The sequence below is a fragment of the Lynx rufus genome, unplaced genomic scaffold, assembly GCF_022079265.1.
Source record: "Lynx rufus isolate CCGP_SWC_20201006 ecotype Redwood Valley unplaced genomic scaffold, mLynRuf1.p SCAF_2, whole genome shotgun sequence".
In the NCBI taxonomy this organism is placed as follows: domain Eukaryota; kingdom Metazoa; phylum Chordata; class Mammalia; order Carnivora; family Felidae; genus Lynx; species Lynx rufus.
Window position 1 is genome coordinate 94,544,047 of NW_025814834.1, and position 18,510 is coordinate 94,562,556.

Below are 18,510 nucleotides of genomic sequence, written 5' to 3' on the forward strand. Positions count from 1 at the left end.
CGTAAAGAATTTGTTGATTACACTGTTTCCTGGTGCATACACTGATTCAAAGAATGATTTTGTATGACATAGGTACTTAACACCTACCAGGTGTTTTTTTCTTAGCTGTTGCCACTACTACAGAAGAGCCTGAAAGTCCCCAAGGCAATTTTTGTATTGAGGCTGATGTTACACAAAACAACATTACTCTAAAAGCATTTTCTTTTGAGTTACCTCTGAATTTAAAAATTTGTTATCAGTAGAACACATAGAACTAAGAGTATGTGCAGTAGACTCTTGGGTCTACATCAGCCGGCCATTAGGGAATGGGCTCCCCAGACAGCTAGAAGCGTCTGTGGGGCTGAGTGGTTCACCTGAAGAAGGCACTTGGCTGACCATGGAGCTGCTACTGCTACCACACTGAACCTACTCAGATTGCCCTTTCCTCATTGTTGCACATATAATGACTCCTGTGAAATGTTAAAAATGTTTCTTTGTTTTAAAAAATATATATATCAAGTGTGTAGAAGAATAGAACTATATGCTCCTTATTTCATCAGTATCAGTAAAATTTTTATGTGTTGCCACAGTGACCTCTTGTGGAGAAAACACTTCATATATTTTTTTATTAACTCTGCATCATTGTACAAATAGGTTTCAAACTGAAATTCATACAGTGAATAAACAATTCCCATGTGAGCCATTCAAATTTTTGGAGCCAACTTTAAGACTGGAGTATTGTGAAGCATTGGCTATGCTTAGGGAAGCTGGAATCGAAATGGGAGATGAAGAAGATCTGAGGTTTGACTTTGTGATTTTTTTAAAATTTTTTAGTAAATTAGATTTAAGATATGAAAGAATGAGTATATTAATGAATGATGATCTTTTTTTCACCCAGGTAATAAACCTCAGTTTTATTAACTGTGGTATAGAGCATGATCCTGGTTTGTTTAATGTGTGATCTGAAATAAAATGTTGTTTGATGTGGTTTGCCTGAGCTTCGATAGTTTTGTTTATAAAGACCATTTTTTTGTCCCCACCTACCCCGTATTTGTAACACTTTAAAGATAGTGACTACTGCCTATGATTTTGTCATCTAATATGTTAGTTCTCTTTCTAAGTCATTGTGTTAGAGAGGGTAGACAGCAGTCTAAATCCATCACCACACAGGATTCGGGCATAAAATTACGATCTCCAAACTTATAAAAATATCTGTTCTTTATTTGGTATATGGTATTATGCTATCTAAATTCACATCATATATCTTATAATTTTGAAGCAAATTATGTGGTTTAATAAAGCAGTTACTATCTACGGTACTTCTATTTTGTTCAAAAGTTCTTAAGTTAAAATATTTAACCCCTCACAATAATTTGTATGGACGTAGGAGTGCAAGGGGTGGTTGTTGTCTTTTTTAGGGCTTTTTTTAAGCGTATTTTGCTCAAAACTCTTTATTTTTGTTTCTTTAACAGTAATATGCACTTATGGTTTTAAGCATCTCCTTCGTTGCTAGATTGCATTTTAAAGCAAACTATAAATTCTGTAATTATTTTAAGCTGAGCAATATTTTCTTGATTATTTTGGCAATTGTTCTTACATAGGATAGAAGCTAAAGTAACAGCCTCTTAGGTATAGAAATTTAATAGGTTTATATAACACTATTAAATTTTAAAGACTTGGAAATACTGATTTTTGTTTTATAAACCTTTGATAAAGAGTAACTTAGGGGCACCTGGGCAGCTCATTCAGTTAAGCATCTGACCTTGATTTCAGCTTAGGTCATGATCTCACGGTTGTGAAATTGAGCCCCACGTCACTCTGCACTGAGCATGTAGCCTGCTTGGGATTCGCTCTCTCCTCTCTCTGCCCCTTCCCTGCTCTCTCCCTGCCCCTTCTCTCTCTCAAAACAAATAAACTTAAAGAGTAACAAAAAAGAGATCATTTTAAAGTAGAACTACTTAAGGGCAAGAATGTAGCCTATGTTGCTATAGTGAACTATTATTATGTATAATTGTGGGAAATTATTCATCCATGTTATTTCTGAATCTGTGAATTACTAAATCTGTTTATCATTTTATTTAAATATTTTTGAATAGCACCTACTAAATGTTAAGTCACTGTAATTGCCTTTTTAAAAAAGAGCAGGATAGACAATTATGTATTTTGTCCACATTTTTTATCCTTTGAGAACCTCAAATAGAAGAGGCGCCTTATTAACTTAAAACTATTTAAAGTTGCTATTTGATCTTCAAATATCTAATTTCATGGAGTTTTTTTGGTTTTGTTTTTTTCTTCAGTACACCAAATGAAAAATTGTTGGGTCGTTTGGTGAAGGAAAAGGTAGGACTACATGCTGGATTTCTTTTTCTAAATCTGGTACTAAAGAACAGTTGCAGGGGGGACAGTCTTCCAGAATGTTAAGATTCCAGAATAAATTAAAAAACCAAGGAGGCTGATAGATTTTTTTTAATTCTTGGAGAAATAAAAAATATTCAGACAAGCTTTGCTGAGTAAGTTTGATTAGCTCATTATTTGATTTTTGTACTAAGTTGTACTGAGGTATCCCTAAAAGTAGTATCTGTATCAGACTGTCAGATTAGTCAGAAAGGACCTCAAGATGATTTGAAATTATTTAGAAACAATCTTTTCTGAGTACCCTCACTGATTAATGGGACTTGAAGGGGAATGAGTTTTCTTTTCTGCCTCTGCTGCTTTCCTATCTCATTTTTTAAAACTCGAAAGAAGATAAAAGCTGAATTTAGTGTGATCTTCCAAGAAATACAAAGAATTGTATGTGAATGAAGACAGACCTTGAGCTCCTCCTGCTGGTTGTACTCAAGACTGACTGGGGCGCTCACTTCTTTCTGAAACTGCAGTATTGAGTTTACACCTTTAAAGTGCTGTTTCAGCAGAGCTGGTTCCGGTTTGTCAGCTCTATTGACTTTCCCTCTGTGCTTGAGTTGTAGCAAAGTGGTTAGCATCAAAACCGTTGAAATGTGATTGTTTTTCATTAAATCTGGATCATATAATAATTATTCTTTCTAACAAAAATGTCATAACTTCATGTTAATGTTACTGATTTATTTCAATTATAGTTTTCATTTGAAGAAAACTACCAGATTTCTTTTAGATATCTGTACAAAATTTTAAATTACTGGGAAAATAATCGACGTTTTTTAAAGATGAATATTGTAAAAGATGCCAGTTTTTCCTAGTATAATTTATAGATTTAATATAGTTTTTGTAAAACCCAAAGAGATTTAGAATAATTTAACAAAAGTTAAATTGTATCTGAAATTAGATTAACAAAGGAAAGGAATGAAAATCACTTTATTGCAGCATAATTTTTAATGGGGAAGAAATTACAAAGAGATTACATATCCAAAAAAAAAGAAAGAAAGAAAACAATATTTGAACTATTATTGAATAACAAAAGCTTCCAAAAATTAATTATTAGAGGAATTTATAACATGATGGCAAAATACCATAGGATACAGATGTTCCTTGAAAGAAGAATATTTATTGTATATACAGTGTAATTATAGTAATTTTGAAGACAAAACTTATTTTTAAAAAGACAATTACCAAAATGTTAGCCTTCTTTTTACTTTGGTTAAAATTTTTTTTAATTTATTTTAATCATTTTTTTATAGTATGATACAGATTTTTATATTCTTGATAAATATCCATTGGCTGTCAGACCTTTCTATACCATGCCTGACCCAAGAAATCCCGTAAGTAATTTTATTTTAAATAATGGGGGGGGGGGGGAAGCTTTATTGTGACTTTGTTAAATTGTACAATGGGAATAATGGTTTTCATCAGTAATTTGCAATTTTGATGGGCCACTATATATATTACTACTAGTTTCTGCCAATTCAGGTCAGAATGATATTATGAAATTTGAATATTCCAGAAAATTAGTCCCAAAGCCTACATTAAAAATCATTTTCATGGTTCATTTTTTGAAGATTTATGAGGAAGAAATGCCATATAAATAATAAATAGTATCATTAGATTTGCAGACTATAGTGCATATTATTATCATTGACTTTGAACTAAAAAAACAACATTTTGTCCTGGGAGTTCATTTAATTTGTATTGTCTTTTGACCTTTTACTGTTTTTCCATTACAGTGCTTCCCAAACTTCAGTGTGCATCAGAATCACTTGGGGGGCTTTTTAAAACACAGATGACTGGGCCCCATCGCCAGACTTTCTGATTAGTTAGTCTTGAAGGAGCTTAATAATTTGTATTTCTAACAAGTTCTGGGTAATACTGAGGCTCCTGATCCAGGAATCATATTTTGAGAACCATTGGTTTACTGGAAGACAGGGAAAGTAAGTTAAAACATGATAAGAGAATAGGTTAAGCTATGGTGTTCAATTTACTTTTGTTAAAATTTTTAAAAATCTAAATTAAAAAGACTACACCTGTTGATAATTTGAAGTTCCAAAAATGTCTCAAAATTATATCATACTTAAAAACATTTCAGATGATAAAGTGAAATGAGAATCGGCACTACTTCTTACCAGTTAGATATGGTGCTCTGATTTGTTATTGGAACGTGTTAGAGGAGGGGACTATAAAATCTGATAGAGGGAAGGAAGAAGTTATTATTCAGCTCTCACTAGTTTAATCTTGTTTTGGAGAAACAAATTGTGTTCATTGGAGCAGATTGCATCATTAATTGTAGGGGGAAATGGCCTTGCTCTTTGAACAACAGAGATTTTTTTTTTCTCTCATATGAGTAATGGAAATAGAATGATAGCCACTAGAAGAGTGGTGTTTTCTTGTGTGTTTGCTTTGCCCTGCAGAAGCAGTCCAACTCTTACGATATGTTCATGAGGGGAGAAGAAATACTGTCAGGAGCTCAGAGAATACATGATCCTCAGCTGCTAACAGAGAGAGCCTTACATCATGGAATTGGTAAACAACTTAAATATATTTGGGAGAGTAATGTATATTGTGAAAAAAGCACATTTTAAACCTTTTAAAGACTTCTCAGAAACATAGTTATTTGTTTTAATCTTTACTGAACAATAATTATTGCTTAGTACTTTTTTTTGAGTTACTAAATAAAATGATAAATTATGTTGGGCTTTTGAGTTTGTTTGTTTGTTTTTTTTCCTAGATTTGGAGAAAATTAAGGCATACATTGATTCCTTCCGCTTTGGAGCCCCTCCTCATGCTGGTGGAGGCATTGGTAATATTATTTTAATATTATGAGAATATAGTTCCAATCCAGATTTCATTTGGCAAAGTGTTCATTCATTTCTAACTAAATTTCTTCAACATGAGACTTCAAAAAGTAAATTTTATATATTGTTATTGTTTACAAATAGGTCCATAAGTGCTAAGTATGGTACAAATTTGAATTATAACAAATTTTGCGAGTTATGACTAAATGAAAATGTGACTTCCAAAGAACAAAATGAACAGCTAATTTGTGTGTAAAATATTGTAATAAATTTCTAGCCATTTTTTTCTCTGAAGAGTTGAGAAGCAAAATGTCTTTTAAATTGAGTATCCTGTTTTCTGCATCCATGAGTTCATTCACAGTAGCCCAAATTGAAGCTCTCCCTCGAGTTAGCTTGGATTATTGCTAAATATTTTGTTGTAATGTAATGGTTCATTGGCTTTTAGGACCACTTCTAGAGTAAATGTAAGAGACCACTCTGATTTACAAAGGGTAAGGGGCACCTGGCTGGCTTGGTCACAGAAGCATGCAACTCTTGATTTCAGGGTTGTGAATTCAAGCCCAACGTTGGGTGTAGAAATTACTTTTAAAAAATAAAGAAATCTGGGCACTTGGGTGGCTCAGTCAGTTAAATGTCCGACTCTTCGGCTCAGATCATGATCTCACGGTTCTTGAGTTCCAGCCCCACATCAAGCTTTGTGCTGACAGTGCCAGAGCCTGCTTGGGATTCTGTCTCCCTCTCTCTCTGCCCCTCCTTCCCATGAGAACACATGCTCTCTGTCTCTCTCTCTCTCTCAAAATGAATAAATAAACTTAAAAAAAATAAATTTATAAAAAATAAACCTTTTAAAAGTAAATGAATAAGTAAAAATTTAGCTCAATTTTTAGGTGTCCCTATCAGGACTTTTCTTAAAATATTTATTTATTTTGAGAGAGAGAGAGAATCCCAAGCAGGATCCACACTGTCAGCACAGAGACCGACCCAGGGCTCTGGCTCATGTATTGTGAGATCATGAGCTGAAATCAAGAGTCAGATCTCAACCAACTGAGCCACCCAGGCACCCCATGTCCCTATCAGAGACTCTTAAAAGAATTCTGAATGTATAGTTTCCTTGAAATTTTTGTTTGATGTTTGTTTGGGTGGGAGGGTTGGTGAATGAATAATATAGTGCTGTAAAATTTTTCAAATTAAAAGGGTATAGAAGAGTATGTATTCATCTCCCTGTAAGAAACTATTGTTGCTAGTTTTATTTTTACCTTTGCAAAGATAATCTTTGCATATGCAAAAGTAGACACTTTTAAAAATACATTTTTATACAAATTGTAGCATACAATATAAATCATCCAGTACCTTGCATTTGTCACTTACTGTATTTTCTCATTTGTTCCTTATCAGTACTTAGACATTTTCAGTATTTTTTTTTAACACTACATAGAATCAATCCATTGAAAGGGTACATCAAAATTTGATAGACATGTAGGTTGATACCAGCCTTTTGTTATTACAAACAGTGCTCCACTGGATACAGAATTTAGTTGTTTTTGTTCGTTTGTTTTAATGTGTATTTATCTTTGAGAGAGAGAGTGTGAGCAGGGTAGGGGCAGGGAAAGAGGGAGACACAGAATTTGAAGCAGGCTCCAGTCTCTGAGCTGTCAGCACAGAGCCCAACATGGGGCTCAGACTCACAAAACCATGAGATCTTGACCTGAGCTCAAGTCAGATGCTTAACCAACTGAGCCACCCAGGCGCCCCTAGAATTTAAGTTCAAATGGGAAATGCACAACTATTTCCTCTCAGAGTATGCAGTAATGTGCATTTTGTTTAATTCACATATTTTTGTGACTGATTGACAATGTAAATTTTAATCAAACTTGTGGACATTTGAATTGTTATCAAATACCACTCATTTTTTGGTAATTGATGATTAAAGGGAAGATGGGATATAGTCGGGTTTTTAGATTGGTATTAGATTAATACAAAGTTCGAATTTACAGCTGCAGATTTTTTGGTAAGGAATAGCAATAAAAATGTTAATTCTCAGGGGCGCCTGGGGCTCAGTTGGTTAAGTGTCTGACTCTTTGATTTCAGCTCAAGTCATGATCTCATCAGGCTCTGCACTGGCAGCATAGAGCCTCCTTGGGATTCTCTCCTCTTTGCCCTCCTCCCACTCACTCATGTGCTCTCTTCCTCTTTCAAAAATAAGTAAACATTTTAAAAATGGAAATTCTCTTATTTATATTTCTGTTTTAGAAGTTAAATACATTCCTGGGGCACCTGGGTGGCTCAGTTGGAAGAGCCTGCGACTCTAGACCTTGGGGTCATGAGTTTGAGCCCCACATTGGGTGTGGAGATTACTTAAATAAAAACTTAAAGAAAAAAAAAGAAGTTAAATACATTCCTTTAAAATTAAAAGTTATTGCTGTATAAAAATATTCTTTGCATTTTTTCTATAATGTCTTCTACAACTTTGGTGAAATAAATTACACACACAGAGTTTCATTTGCTAATTCTTTTCGGTTTCTTAGGTGGTACTTGGTCTTAATTCTGACAGTGATACAGTATTTAAGTCACATATCAAATCAGTCTCTTCTGCACTCAGAACATTTACAATAATGTATCCTAGAGTCTTATACTAGGAACCACTACATTACACATCTATTGAATTACAGTAAATTTCTGGTGCTTCCATTAATAAACTTCCCTGAAGAAGTTTATGGCTCTCGTCTTATACTGATGGTCTAGACTACATAATTAAGATTCTGGTCCCATTTGAAAACATACAGGCTTATAAAATGACTTTTTTGTGTTTGCTTAAATCGTAAGTTTTGTATATTTACAAGATTTTTGTAGTTCACAGAATCCATACAACTTAAGGATATCTCATTTAGTCCTTCCCACATACAGCATCATTTCTATTTCTGTATCAGACCCAAAACAGTTCATTTTAAATAAACTCAAAATAATAGAAGTATTTTGTTAATCGACGATACTATGTTGGTAGTTTCAATAAGTAAGACCCTGAAAGGTTTTCAGAAAAGGAATTAATGATTACTTTCTTCCCTAGGATTGGAACGAGTCACTATGCTTTTTTTGGGATTGCACAATGTTCGCCAGACCTCAATGTTCCCCCGTGATCCCAAACGACTCACTCCTTAAAGAAAGCTGTGCTGTTTTTATTCTTTCCAGTAACCTGCTATTGATCAAGCTATTCCTTAAGCTACTACAATGGAGTATATGTTTTATCTGAAGTGCCACAGTTACTTTGGATTAATTCAATATAGGTTACTTTAAAAGAGAAGATTTTTATAACTTTGGACATGCTTCAGTAGGAAATGGTTGAACATTTTAATGAAAAATTCATATGGTTATGTTAAAAAATTCATATTGCATTACTACAATAAATGTTAACAATTTTAAACAGTTCAGATTGTGTAAGGTTTTTTTTTTCTTTTCTATTTTACAGTGGCTATATTAATGTCTTAAATTTTCAATATTTGGGCTTATTTTTTTAAATTCTGACATTGAAATAACAGTTTCAGGGAACTGAGATTTTAATGAATGTATAATTGACATATTATGGAAAATTAAGCAGAAAGTATCAGTTCTTTAAAGTTGTTCCCAGAAATCATGTAAAGCAGGTGAAAATACTGGTTAGAAAATATTCAAAATAATGCTGTCTTAAATTGTTAAATTCTAAATTGAATTTCAATAAAATTTTAAAACTCGTCACATTTGTCTTTGTGTGATTTCATGGCAGTCTGATTTTGTAACTGGTTCTTGGCATTTGTAATTTGGGAAAAGAAAAAGTACACAACTGATTTATGTAAATACCTAAAAAACAAATGAATGCTGATATATTCGCAACATGTATTCATATCAAGATACAAGTTCAGATGGATTATAGGAGGATAGCATTCTTAAAGCTGAAAGCTTGGGTTGCTTAATAGCCTATTTCATATAGATTAAAAAGTATTGCTGAATTTTCCTTTTTTTTTTTTTAAGTTTATTTATTTGTGAGAGAGAGAGCATGAACAGGGGAGGAGCAGAGGAAGAGAGAGAATCTCAAGCAGTCTCCACGCCATCAGCACAGAGCCTGACGCACAGCTTGGTGCCCACTTCAAGAGTCAGATGCTTAACTGACTGAGCCACCCAGACACCCCTCTATTTCATTTTTAACTGGTACTAATATTTAGTGAATGTCACTAAATTAATGCACTCTAATTTTTCCTACCAAAAATAAATTTTTGTGTAAGAATTACAATTAGAACACTTTCTCTCTATTAAATATGTTGATGTTAATTCTACAGTGAACCACATTAATGGGCAGGAACAAAACAAATATTTTCCTACAGGAAGAGAAAAACCAATACAGAAAAAGAGGGAGGTCAGAAAGTTAGGACATTACTCCTGGAACATAAACATCTGCCTGTTACTGTTGAAAGTTCATTTATTTCACCACCTAGATTATAAGCCTCTGTGAAAGTACAGACTCAATTTTTATGTCTTTCCTTCATATTCTACTAGACTATCTTGAGTACAGTTGGCACTCCGAAAGTATTCAAGAAATTTAAGCCACACCAAGAACAAATGGACTACTAACCATCTTTTTGTATATTAATTCCCAGGCCCTAAACTAATAATGGCCTAAAGCTGTTCTCAAATTCATAGAATTATAGCTTCTTTCAAAGTAAACAGTCTGTAAAGTCCTAAAATGATATGATCTTTTTTATTTATTATGAAGTATTCCAAATATGCCAACCAGATTAGATATGATAAAAAGGACACCCCCTGTACTTGCCACCCAGCTTTATCAAATCTTAACATTGTCATATTTGCTTTCAAATACTTTATTTCCTTTTTCAGGGGAAAAGACGTGGAGACAGTTAAGGTGTCCTGTGTACCCACTCTGATCCTATCCTGCTAGAACTATTACATGAATTCAGTGTTTTTTTAATTTTCATGGTTTCATATTTTAGCTAAATAGTTCTCATTAACATTGTCTAGTATCGTTTTGCAGATTTATTTGGTATGTATATTCTGAGATTTTGATTGGAATTACCTTAAGTCTGTAGAATAATTTGGAAAGACTTGGAATTTTCTTCTCTTTAGTCTATCCTTTAATTTTTTGGTATTTTTTTTCTTTAACTGTAAAATATGTTGGTACTCTTTACCATCTTTTGAAATGTTTTTTTTTTTTTTAATTTTTAGTTTATGCTAGAGTATCTTACTATTTTTTTCTATTGGGAATGGGATCTTCTTCCTATTACATTTTTTAATAGTTACTGGGGCACTTGGGTGGCTCAGTCAGTTAAGCGTCTGACTTTGTCTCAGGTCATAATCTCACCATTCATGCATTTGAGCCCCCTCATCGGGCTGTGTGCTTTCAGCTCATAACCTGGAGACTGCTTCAGATTCTGTGTCTCCCTCTCTCTTTGCCCCTCCCCTGCTAGCACTCTCACTCTCTCTCAAAAATAAACATTAAAAAAAATTTTTTTTTGTTATGAAGGCATAAGAACACTTACCAGTTTTTTATGTTACTTTTTTTTTTTTTTTTTGCAGCAACATACCTGAACTCTTAGTTCTATAGTTTGTATTGACTTAATTTTCAAAGTAGATAGATAGGAGGATAACACAGTAGTAAATGGTATAGATTCTGTGGCTCTACTGCCTGGATTCAAATCCTGATTTTGTTGTTCATTAGCTGTATAAACTTGGGTAACTTGCTTATCCTCAACTTTCCTCATTTGCATAATCTTATCTCATGGACTATTGTGGGGATTAAAAAGTGAAAAACCCTTAGAACAGTGCCTAGCAGGTAGAATAGTGTCTGGCAGATAAGGAGTTTCATCTCTTCCTGCCTAATTCTTACATCATATTTCCTTATTGCATTAGTTGAGCCCTTAAGTAGAATGTTGAATGAAAGCAGTGATGGGACCATGCTTTTTTTTTTTTTTTTGGTTTCTATTTAACTTAAATACTTCTGAAGTCTCAGGATTAAGTGTGATGTTTTCTATAGGTTTTTGAATAGATGCCATTTGTCAGGTTAATGAGATTCCATTTGTTAAGAGTTTCTGTTATGAATGACTTTTAGGTCTTCTTCAGTTTCACCTTGCAATGTTTTGTACTGTTTGGTGTTCCGTGTACTAATTCTTCACATCTCTTTGTAAATCTAACCGTGTGCTTCTGGAAAGAATGTATATTCTGTCCCTGTTGAGTGTACTGATAGAAATAGTGTTGATAGTGTTGTTCAGAACTAATCCATTTTGGGGTGCCTGGGTGGCTCAGTCAGTTAGATGTCTGACTTTGGCCCAGGTCATGATCTCAGTTTGTGGTTTCAAGCCCTGTGTTGGGCTTTGTGCTAACAGCTCAGAACCTGGAGCCTACTTCGAATTTTGTGTCTCCCTCTCTTTGCCCCTCTCCACTCGTGCTGTGTCCTCTCATTCTCTGAACAATAAAGAATACATTTTTTAAAAATTACAAAAAAAAAAAAAGGAACTCTATCTTTTACTGTGTTTTTTGTCTAGGTCCATCAATCACTGAAATTTGACAAATGAGGGGCTCCTGGGTGGCTCAGTCAGTTGAGTGTCTGACTTCAGCTCAGGTCATGATCTCACAACTCATGAGTTGAGCCCTGTGTCAGACTCTGCTGTCAGCACAGAGCCTGTTTCGGATCCTCTGTCTCCCTCTCTCTGCCCCTCCCCTGCTCGTGCTCTCTCATGCCCTATGTCTCTCTCTCAAAAATAAGCATTAAAAAAATATTGTAAAAAAAAAAAAGAAATTTGACAGACGACTTTGGAATTTTTCTCCTTTTCTGTAAAATTTTGATTCGGGTATTTTGACACATTCTTTATGTTATTAGCCATATATACTGTTAACGATTTTTACATCTTTCTGATGAATTGGACTTGTAATCTGATGAAATGCCTTTTTACAACTCTAGTAATGCTCTCACTTAAAATCTGTTTTATCTAACTTAATATAGCCATTTCCATCTTGTGCTTATTGTTAGCACATATCTTTTTCCGTCATTTACTTTCAGCCCACCTATGTTTGTGTTTACTGGATTTCTTATAGACAGCATATAGTTGGATCTTGTTTATACATTCTGACAATCTCCACATTTTAATTGGAAAATTTTTCCCAAAAGATTTAATGTAGTTATTTATATGGTTAGATTTGTATCTACCATTTAATGTTTCCTACTTTGTCTCCTGTTTTTTGTTTTTCCTTTCTTGACTTTTTTTAATGACTTTAAATATTTTTTAGCATTTCATTTTCCTATTGATATTTTAATTGAACTTCTTTGTATTGTTTTTTAGTGATTGCTCAGAGACTATAATATATATTCTTAACGTTTATAGTCTATTTATAGTTACTAATTTCATGTTTAAGGATTTTATGTTTCTGTTTATAGCCATTGTTTTTTTATATTTTTCTTTTCCAGTTTGTATATCTATGCCATATCAGCCTCTCATTTTTGGAAAGTTTGTTTGAGATAGAAAGTTTTATGTTTAATAGGATAAGGCTCATAGAATTCTCTTACAGTTTTAAAATGTTTTAATCTTGTTGTACTTTTTTTTTTTTTAGACATCTGTTTTTTAAATCTCTTCACCTAATGTCTTTAGCTTTGGTCCTATGGATCCTGTCTGTGCTTTTGGTTTTTTGTTCATTAATTTCTGCTTTTATATCATTTTCCTTCCTTCTACTTTCTTTAAGGTTTTTTTCCCCCTAGTTTGCTAAGTTTCAGTTTTATTTTTTATAGACCATAGTTAATATACTGACCTTTATTTTTATCAAGTTTTGTGCCTTTTTTTATATCTGTACATTTCATCAGGGTTCACTTTTCTTCTTACTAAAGTACCTCTTTTCTTATGTCTTTAAGTTAGAGCCTGTTGATTATAAACTCAAAGTATCTTGTCCTCTTGAATGATAATTTGGCTCAGTATAAAATTCTAGGTTGGCAGTTATTTTTCCCTTAGCACTTTGAAATATTACACCATTAAATTCTCTTATTGTCTATGAACAGTTTACTATCAGTACGGTTGTTTTCCTTTGCAGATAACCTGGCTTCTTTCCTTGGCAGCTTTTAAGTTGTGTCTTTATCTTTGAACTGCTACCAATTTTGATCTATTCAATAGTTATCTTGCTCAGGAATGAATGTGCTTTTTGTCTAAGACCCACATCTATTTTCAGTTATGAAAAATTCTCAGCAAGTGTCTCTTCAAATACTGCTTTACTATTGTCTCCCTTTTTTTCTTAAAACTCCAGTTGGCTAAATTTGGGCCACTAACTACTCTGTTGGGTCTCTATTCTCATGTTTTTCATCTTTGTTCTGTGTTCTGGATGAGTTCTTCTCCATGAACTCCATGAGTGCTGTCTTCTAATTGATTTAATTACTCTTCAAATATGCCTAGTCTAAAATTAACCCCATTTATTGCATTTTTTTATTTCAGTGACTATATTTTTCATTTCTAAAATGTTTAATTAGTTCTTACCTTATTTATGCCTATTTTTGTTCATATATTTGGTGGGAATTAGGCCATCATTTATGCTTTCAATAAATTCTTTATCATACTGTCCTACAAAACATTTTTGCCTGGTTTTCTGTTGGTTTTGTTCTTGACATGTGTTCACATAGAGTTATCACATGTAAACCCTGTGGACCCTCTTCAGGAACATGATTATAATATGAAGGAAGAAAATAACATATGAACAATGAGTACATGCTATCTCTTAGCACAGTAGTTTTCACACTGAGTTGTTGCCCAGTTGGCTTTTGCAGGGGCTGTGAGGGTAGCAGGTTCCACAGGAAGTTCTCTGGCAGTTGCATGGAGCAACAAAGGATTCCACTGGGGTAGAGTCAAATTTGTTCTGAAGCTTTTGCCATGGACCATTTCTTGCATTGCATAAGTAACTATTTCAGATTTATTTTTTCTCTTTCACTTATTTATAGTTAAGAGCACTTTATGAAATAAAACTTTGTTAACTAAAGCTGAAACATGTTTAAGACTTAAATTTTTTTCCTTGAAGTACATTACTATACAGATGGGTCATATGAAAATATATTTTTCAGCAAACAGCTCCTACAAGCTCTGGAAGGTGGTTTTTTAAAAGGGTGGAGTTCTTTTATTTTTTCCAGATTTATTGAGATCTAACTGACGTGTCTACAAGTATTGAGACCATTAAAATATTCTTTCCCATGGGCCAGCCTGGTTTTTTTAAGGCCACAGTTACAAACACCTTAGTGATAGTGGCTTTGGCACTAATTGTAGAGAAAATACAACATTCTCCTAATTTCTGTTCTAATTCACCCTGCTGGCATTTGAGGACTTCTCTAGAATTTGAGTTGTATTTGTTATCTGGTGGCTTCAGTTTCTCAAAAGTCCGATGGACCCTGTTTAAAACAAACATTTTTGTTTTGCCACTTCGTCCAATGTCAACACCCTGCACAAAGGACTATGGTTAACTCCACCAGCCGGAGTAGCCCTTTGTTCCGCTGTGTGATACATTACCTCTACCTCATCAGTACAGCAGAACCCACACCACCTGCCCCTTGATGTCTGACCCTTCAGATGAGCTGCATCTGTCATTCCTTCCCTTTGCTCAGCCGCAGTGTGTTTTCTTTTTATTCATGGGACCCTGGCAAAGTTCCTTCAACTCTTCCTTTCCAACACCTGCGTCTGTCTCCCAAGATCCTACACACTTTCAAGAATGGCTGTTCTGCTCCCAAAGCTGCTCAGGATCTTCCAAATAATTGATCTATCCAATTGAATATACCCCAGGCTATTCAACCCATAAAAAACTACCACCTTACTATTAAGACCACAGGGTTTCCACCTTAATTTTTGTCTAAAACTTTTGTTACTCTTGGTACGCCTGGGTGGCTCAGTCAGTTAAGCATCCAACTTCAACTCATGTCATGATCTCATGGTTTGTGAGTTCGAACCCCACATCAGGCTCTGTGCTGACAGTGTGGAGCCTACTTGGGATTCTCTCTCTCTCCCATCTCTATCTGCCCCTTCCCCACTTGTGTTCTCTCTCTCTCTCTCTCTCTCAAAAATAAACTTTTAAAAATATAAGTTAAAATTTCTTGTTACTCTTCATTCCTATTATTTCTTCAGCTGGATTTTTCTTAATTTTTTTAATGTTTAGCGAGAGAGACAGTGCAAGCAGGAGAGAGATACACAGAATCTGAAGCAGGCTCCAGACTCTGAGCTGTCAGCACAGGGCCCAACAAGGGGTTTGAACGCACGAATATGACCTGAGCTGAGGCCAAACACTTAACCGACTGAGCCACCCAGGCCCCCTCAACTGGATTTTTTTTTAAGTTTTTTAATTTAACAGAGAGAGAGAGGGAGAGAGAAGATCCCAAGCAGTCTCTGCTCTGTCAGCACAGAGCCCAGTGCAGGGCTACATCTCACAAACCTCAAGATCATGACCTGAGCTGAAATCTAGAGTCAGACTCAACCAACTGAGCCACCCTGGTGCCTCTTCAACTGAATTGTTTAAACAATTTGGTGTAGTGAGGTGCCTGGATGGCCCAGTTTATTAAGCATCCAACTCTTGGTTTCAGCTCAGGTCATGATCTCACAGTTCATGGTGTAAAATACCACATTGGGCTCTGCAAAGACAGTGCATAGCCTGCTTGGGAATCTTGCTGTCTCTCTCTGTGCCCCTCCCCCGTTCCTATGCTATCTCTTTCAAAAATAAATAAACGTTTTAAAAAAAACCAATTTGGTGTAGTAATGAGGAGTCAGACCTGATATAGGAGTGTAATCAAGTCTCAGCTCTCCTCATGTGTAGATTTAATGCCTACCTTGCAGGATTGTGAGGACTAAAAGAGAGATCCAGGTAAAAGCTCATTTATAGTTCTAGGCATATAAAATATATTCTCTGAACAGATATTCTAAGGGCAGGGACCACATCTTAAAGTTTTTGTAGCCTCATATTCATAGCAAAATGTTGAGTACATGGTTTGTGTCTGATACTACTTATAAATTGATTGGTTAATTTTGGTAGTTCAGGGATGAAACTATTAATAATAAGCCCAGAACAAGATGTTTTTACACAGGGGTTTATTTTTAAATTCCTAAATCTAACCGTGTGTGTATATATTTAATTGAAAGACCAAAGTGTGACCCAGAGGCTTTTAAAAACAAGCCATCTGGCTAAGAGTGGTGGCCACCAGTTTGCAAAGTCTTACCACTTTTTTGTACACTCTTTCTTCAAATCCTTGCTTGTTCCTACTTTGCTTAATTAAAACAAGCCACCAGACTCTTAAATGCTGCTCAGAGAGATGGACTGGTGGCTGCCGCTGTTTTTAATAGATCAAGACATCATTATGTCCCTAGAGCAAGTAAACGCTCTACTTACAACATGAGTAATCGTAGGGATTACTCCCACGATTTTCCAAATAACATTTTAAAACCTTATCTCTTCAGGACACCTGGGTGGCTCAGTCTGACTTTTGATTTCAGCTCAGGTCATGATCCCAGGGTCATGGTAACAAGCCCTGCACAGGTCTCCATGCTGAGCATGGAACCTGCTTAAGATTCTCTCTCTCTCCCTCTCTTTCTCCCTTTGCACGCTCTCTCTCTTTCTCCAAAAAATAAAAAATAAATAAATATTAGCTCTTTAAAAATAAATAAATAAACAAACAAAACCTTATCTCTTCAAGGTTTTCAACTTCTCTGACAATCAAATTGAAACATCAATGAGATACCAAACTGGTGATGATAAGACATGCTTATTGTTTGCAACAGGATGGAGAATTGGAAACTTTGAGGCACTGTTGGTGAAGTGTAAACTGGCAATCAGCCAGCTTTTCTGGAAGGCAGATTAGCAGCAAAATGTGATTGTGAGGAGCACCTGGGTGGCTCAGTCCCTTGAGTGTCTGACTCTTGATCTCAGTTCAGGTCTTGATCTCAGGGTCATGAGTTCAGACCCTGTGTTGGGCTCCACATCCTGGGCGTAAAGCCTACTTAAAAAAAATGTTTTTTTCATCCTAACCCTAAACAAAATGTGAATATGCATAGGCCTTTGACCTGTCATTCTTAGAATTTTTCCTAACAATACAGATGCACACCAAAAAAAAAAAAAAAAAGACATCATAAGGATATTTATTACAGCATGAAAAAAATGCAAACAACCCAAATTTCCATTAAATAATGTTTTTATCCATGTTATAGAATGTTAATCAGTCATTGGAAAACACAACAAGGCAGTCCTTGCTTTGAACAGTTGTGTAGGACCCTAAAAATCATACAAACTAAATTGCAAAGCAATGTAAAAAGGGAGGGAAATAGGATTGTTTTAAGACCTTTAAAATTCGTCAAACATTTAAAAATGAGAAAACTAACAGTTATTTAGTACCTTATAATTTAAAAATATTAAAACATTGAGAATTCAGGTGTTTCATTCTTCTGTAAAAAATATTTAGCAAGAGTAATTTGAACAGTGCTGGTCTTCTTCTAGTCATATAACTTACCGCATGGAGTGACCAACTCTCCTATGCTTTGATGAATTACCACACTCCTTCCTACATTCAGATAAGCCTCCAGCACTTTATCCTTTGTACTTTCAGTGTCATGAAATATCTGCAAGAATTGCTGTAATGTGAAACGTTTTGCTGTGGTCACTTCCTCTGAGACATCTTCATCCTTTCCATCACAATCCTTGTTTATCTCAGTAAGTTCATCTTTGCTAAGTTCCTCTAGCTGCATATCTGGAGTTTCTCAAATAGGGCAATGTTACCATGGCCAGCTATTTTTTTGAAGTCTATTTATTTATTTTTGAGAGATACAGAGACAGTGCCAGTTGGGGAGGGGCAGAGAGAGAGGGGGAGAGAGAGAATCCCAAGTAGGCTCCACACCATCAGTGCAGAGTCCGACACGGGAATTGAACTCACAAACCATGAGATCATGACCTGAGCCAAAACCAAGAGTCTGACACAACCGACTGAGCCACCCAGGTGCCCCCAGCCAGCTATTTTTCCTATAACTCCATGTACATTCGATTCAGATTTCACTTATGGAGTTCTCTTTTTCTTTGCATTACTTTCATCTTTGTTGGCCAATTCCCTCTTTCAATTATCTGCCTTTGTAAAATGTCACATTACTTCATTAGAGGAAGACAAGGAGGAAACACAACTATACACTTTGCTCTCTATAAGTGATATGATTGGTCACTGAACATGATGAACATCTGTTATTTGCGGAGTGATTTGTGAACTGGAGAGCTAGCAGTGTTTATGCAGTTACTCAGTTAATACACCATAATAACTGGAATTTGAACCAAGTTGTTAGAAGTCTGGTGTAATTTAATGGAACAG

At 34.9% G+C, this 18,510-nt stretch overlaps 1 protein-coding gene across 3 annotated transcripts in view; it reads left to right on the forward strand.

Moving 5' to 3' along the window:
- The window catches only part of DARS1 (aspartyl-tRNA synthetase 1), a 64,475-nt gene extending 55,566 nt beyond the window's left edge, over positions 1 to 8,909 (forward strand). For all 3 annotated transcript variants that reach the window (XM_047083175.1, XM_047083172.1, XM_047083173.1), the window contains exons 11-16: positions 634 to 780; positions 2,277 to 2,319; positions 3,633 to 3,713; positions 4,797 to 4,908; positions 5,114 to 5,185; positions 8,245 to 8,909. In XM_047083175.1, the coding sequence (XP_046939131.1) occupies positions 634 to 780; positions 2,277 to 2,319; positions 3,633 to 3,713; positions 4,797 to 4,908; positions 5,114 to 5,185; positions 8,245 to 8,336 (547 nt within the window). In that variant the 3' untranslated portion in view covers positions 8,337 to 8,909. The remainder of the gene's footprint in view (positions 1 to 633; positions 781 to 2,276; positions 2,320 to 3,632; positions 3,714 to 4,796; positions 4,909 to 5,113; positions 5,186 to 8,244) is intronic.
- Positions 8,910 to 18,510: the final 9,601 nt, after the last annotated feature.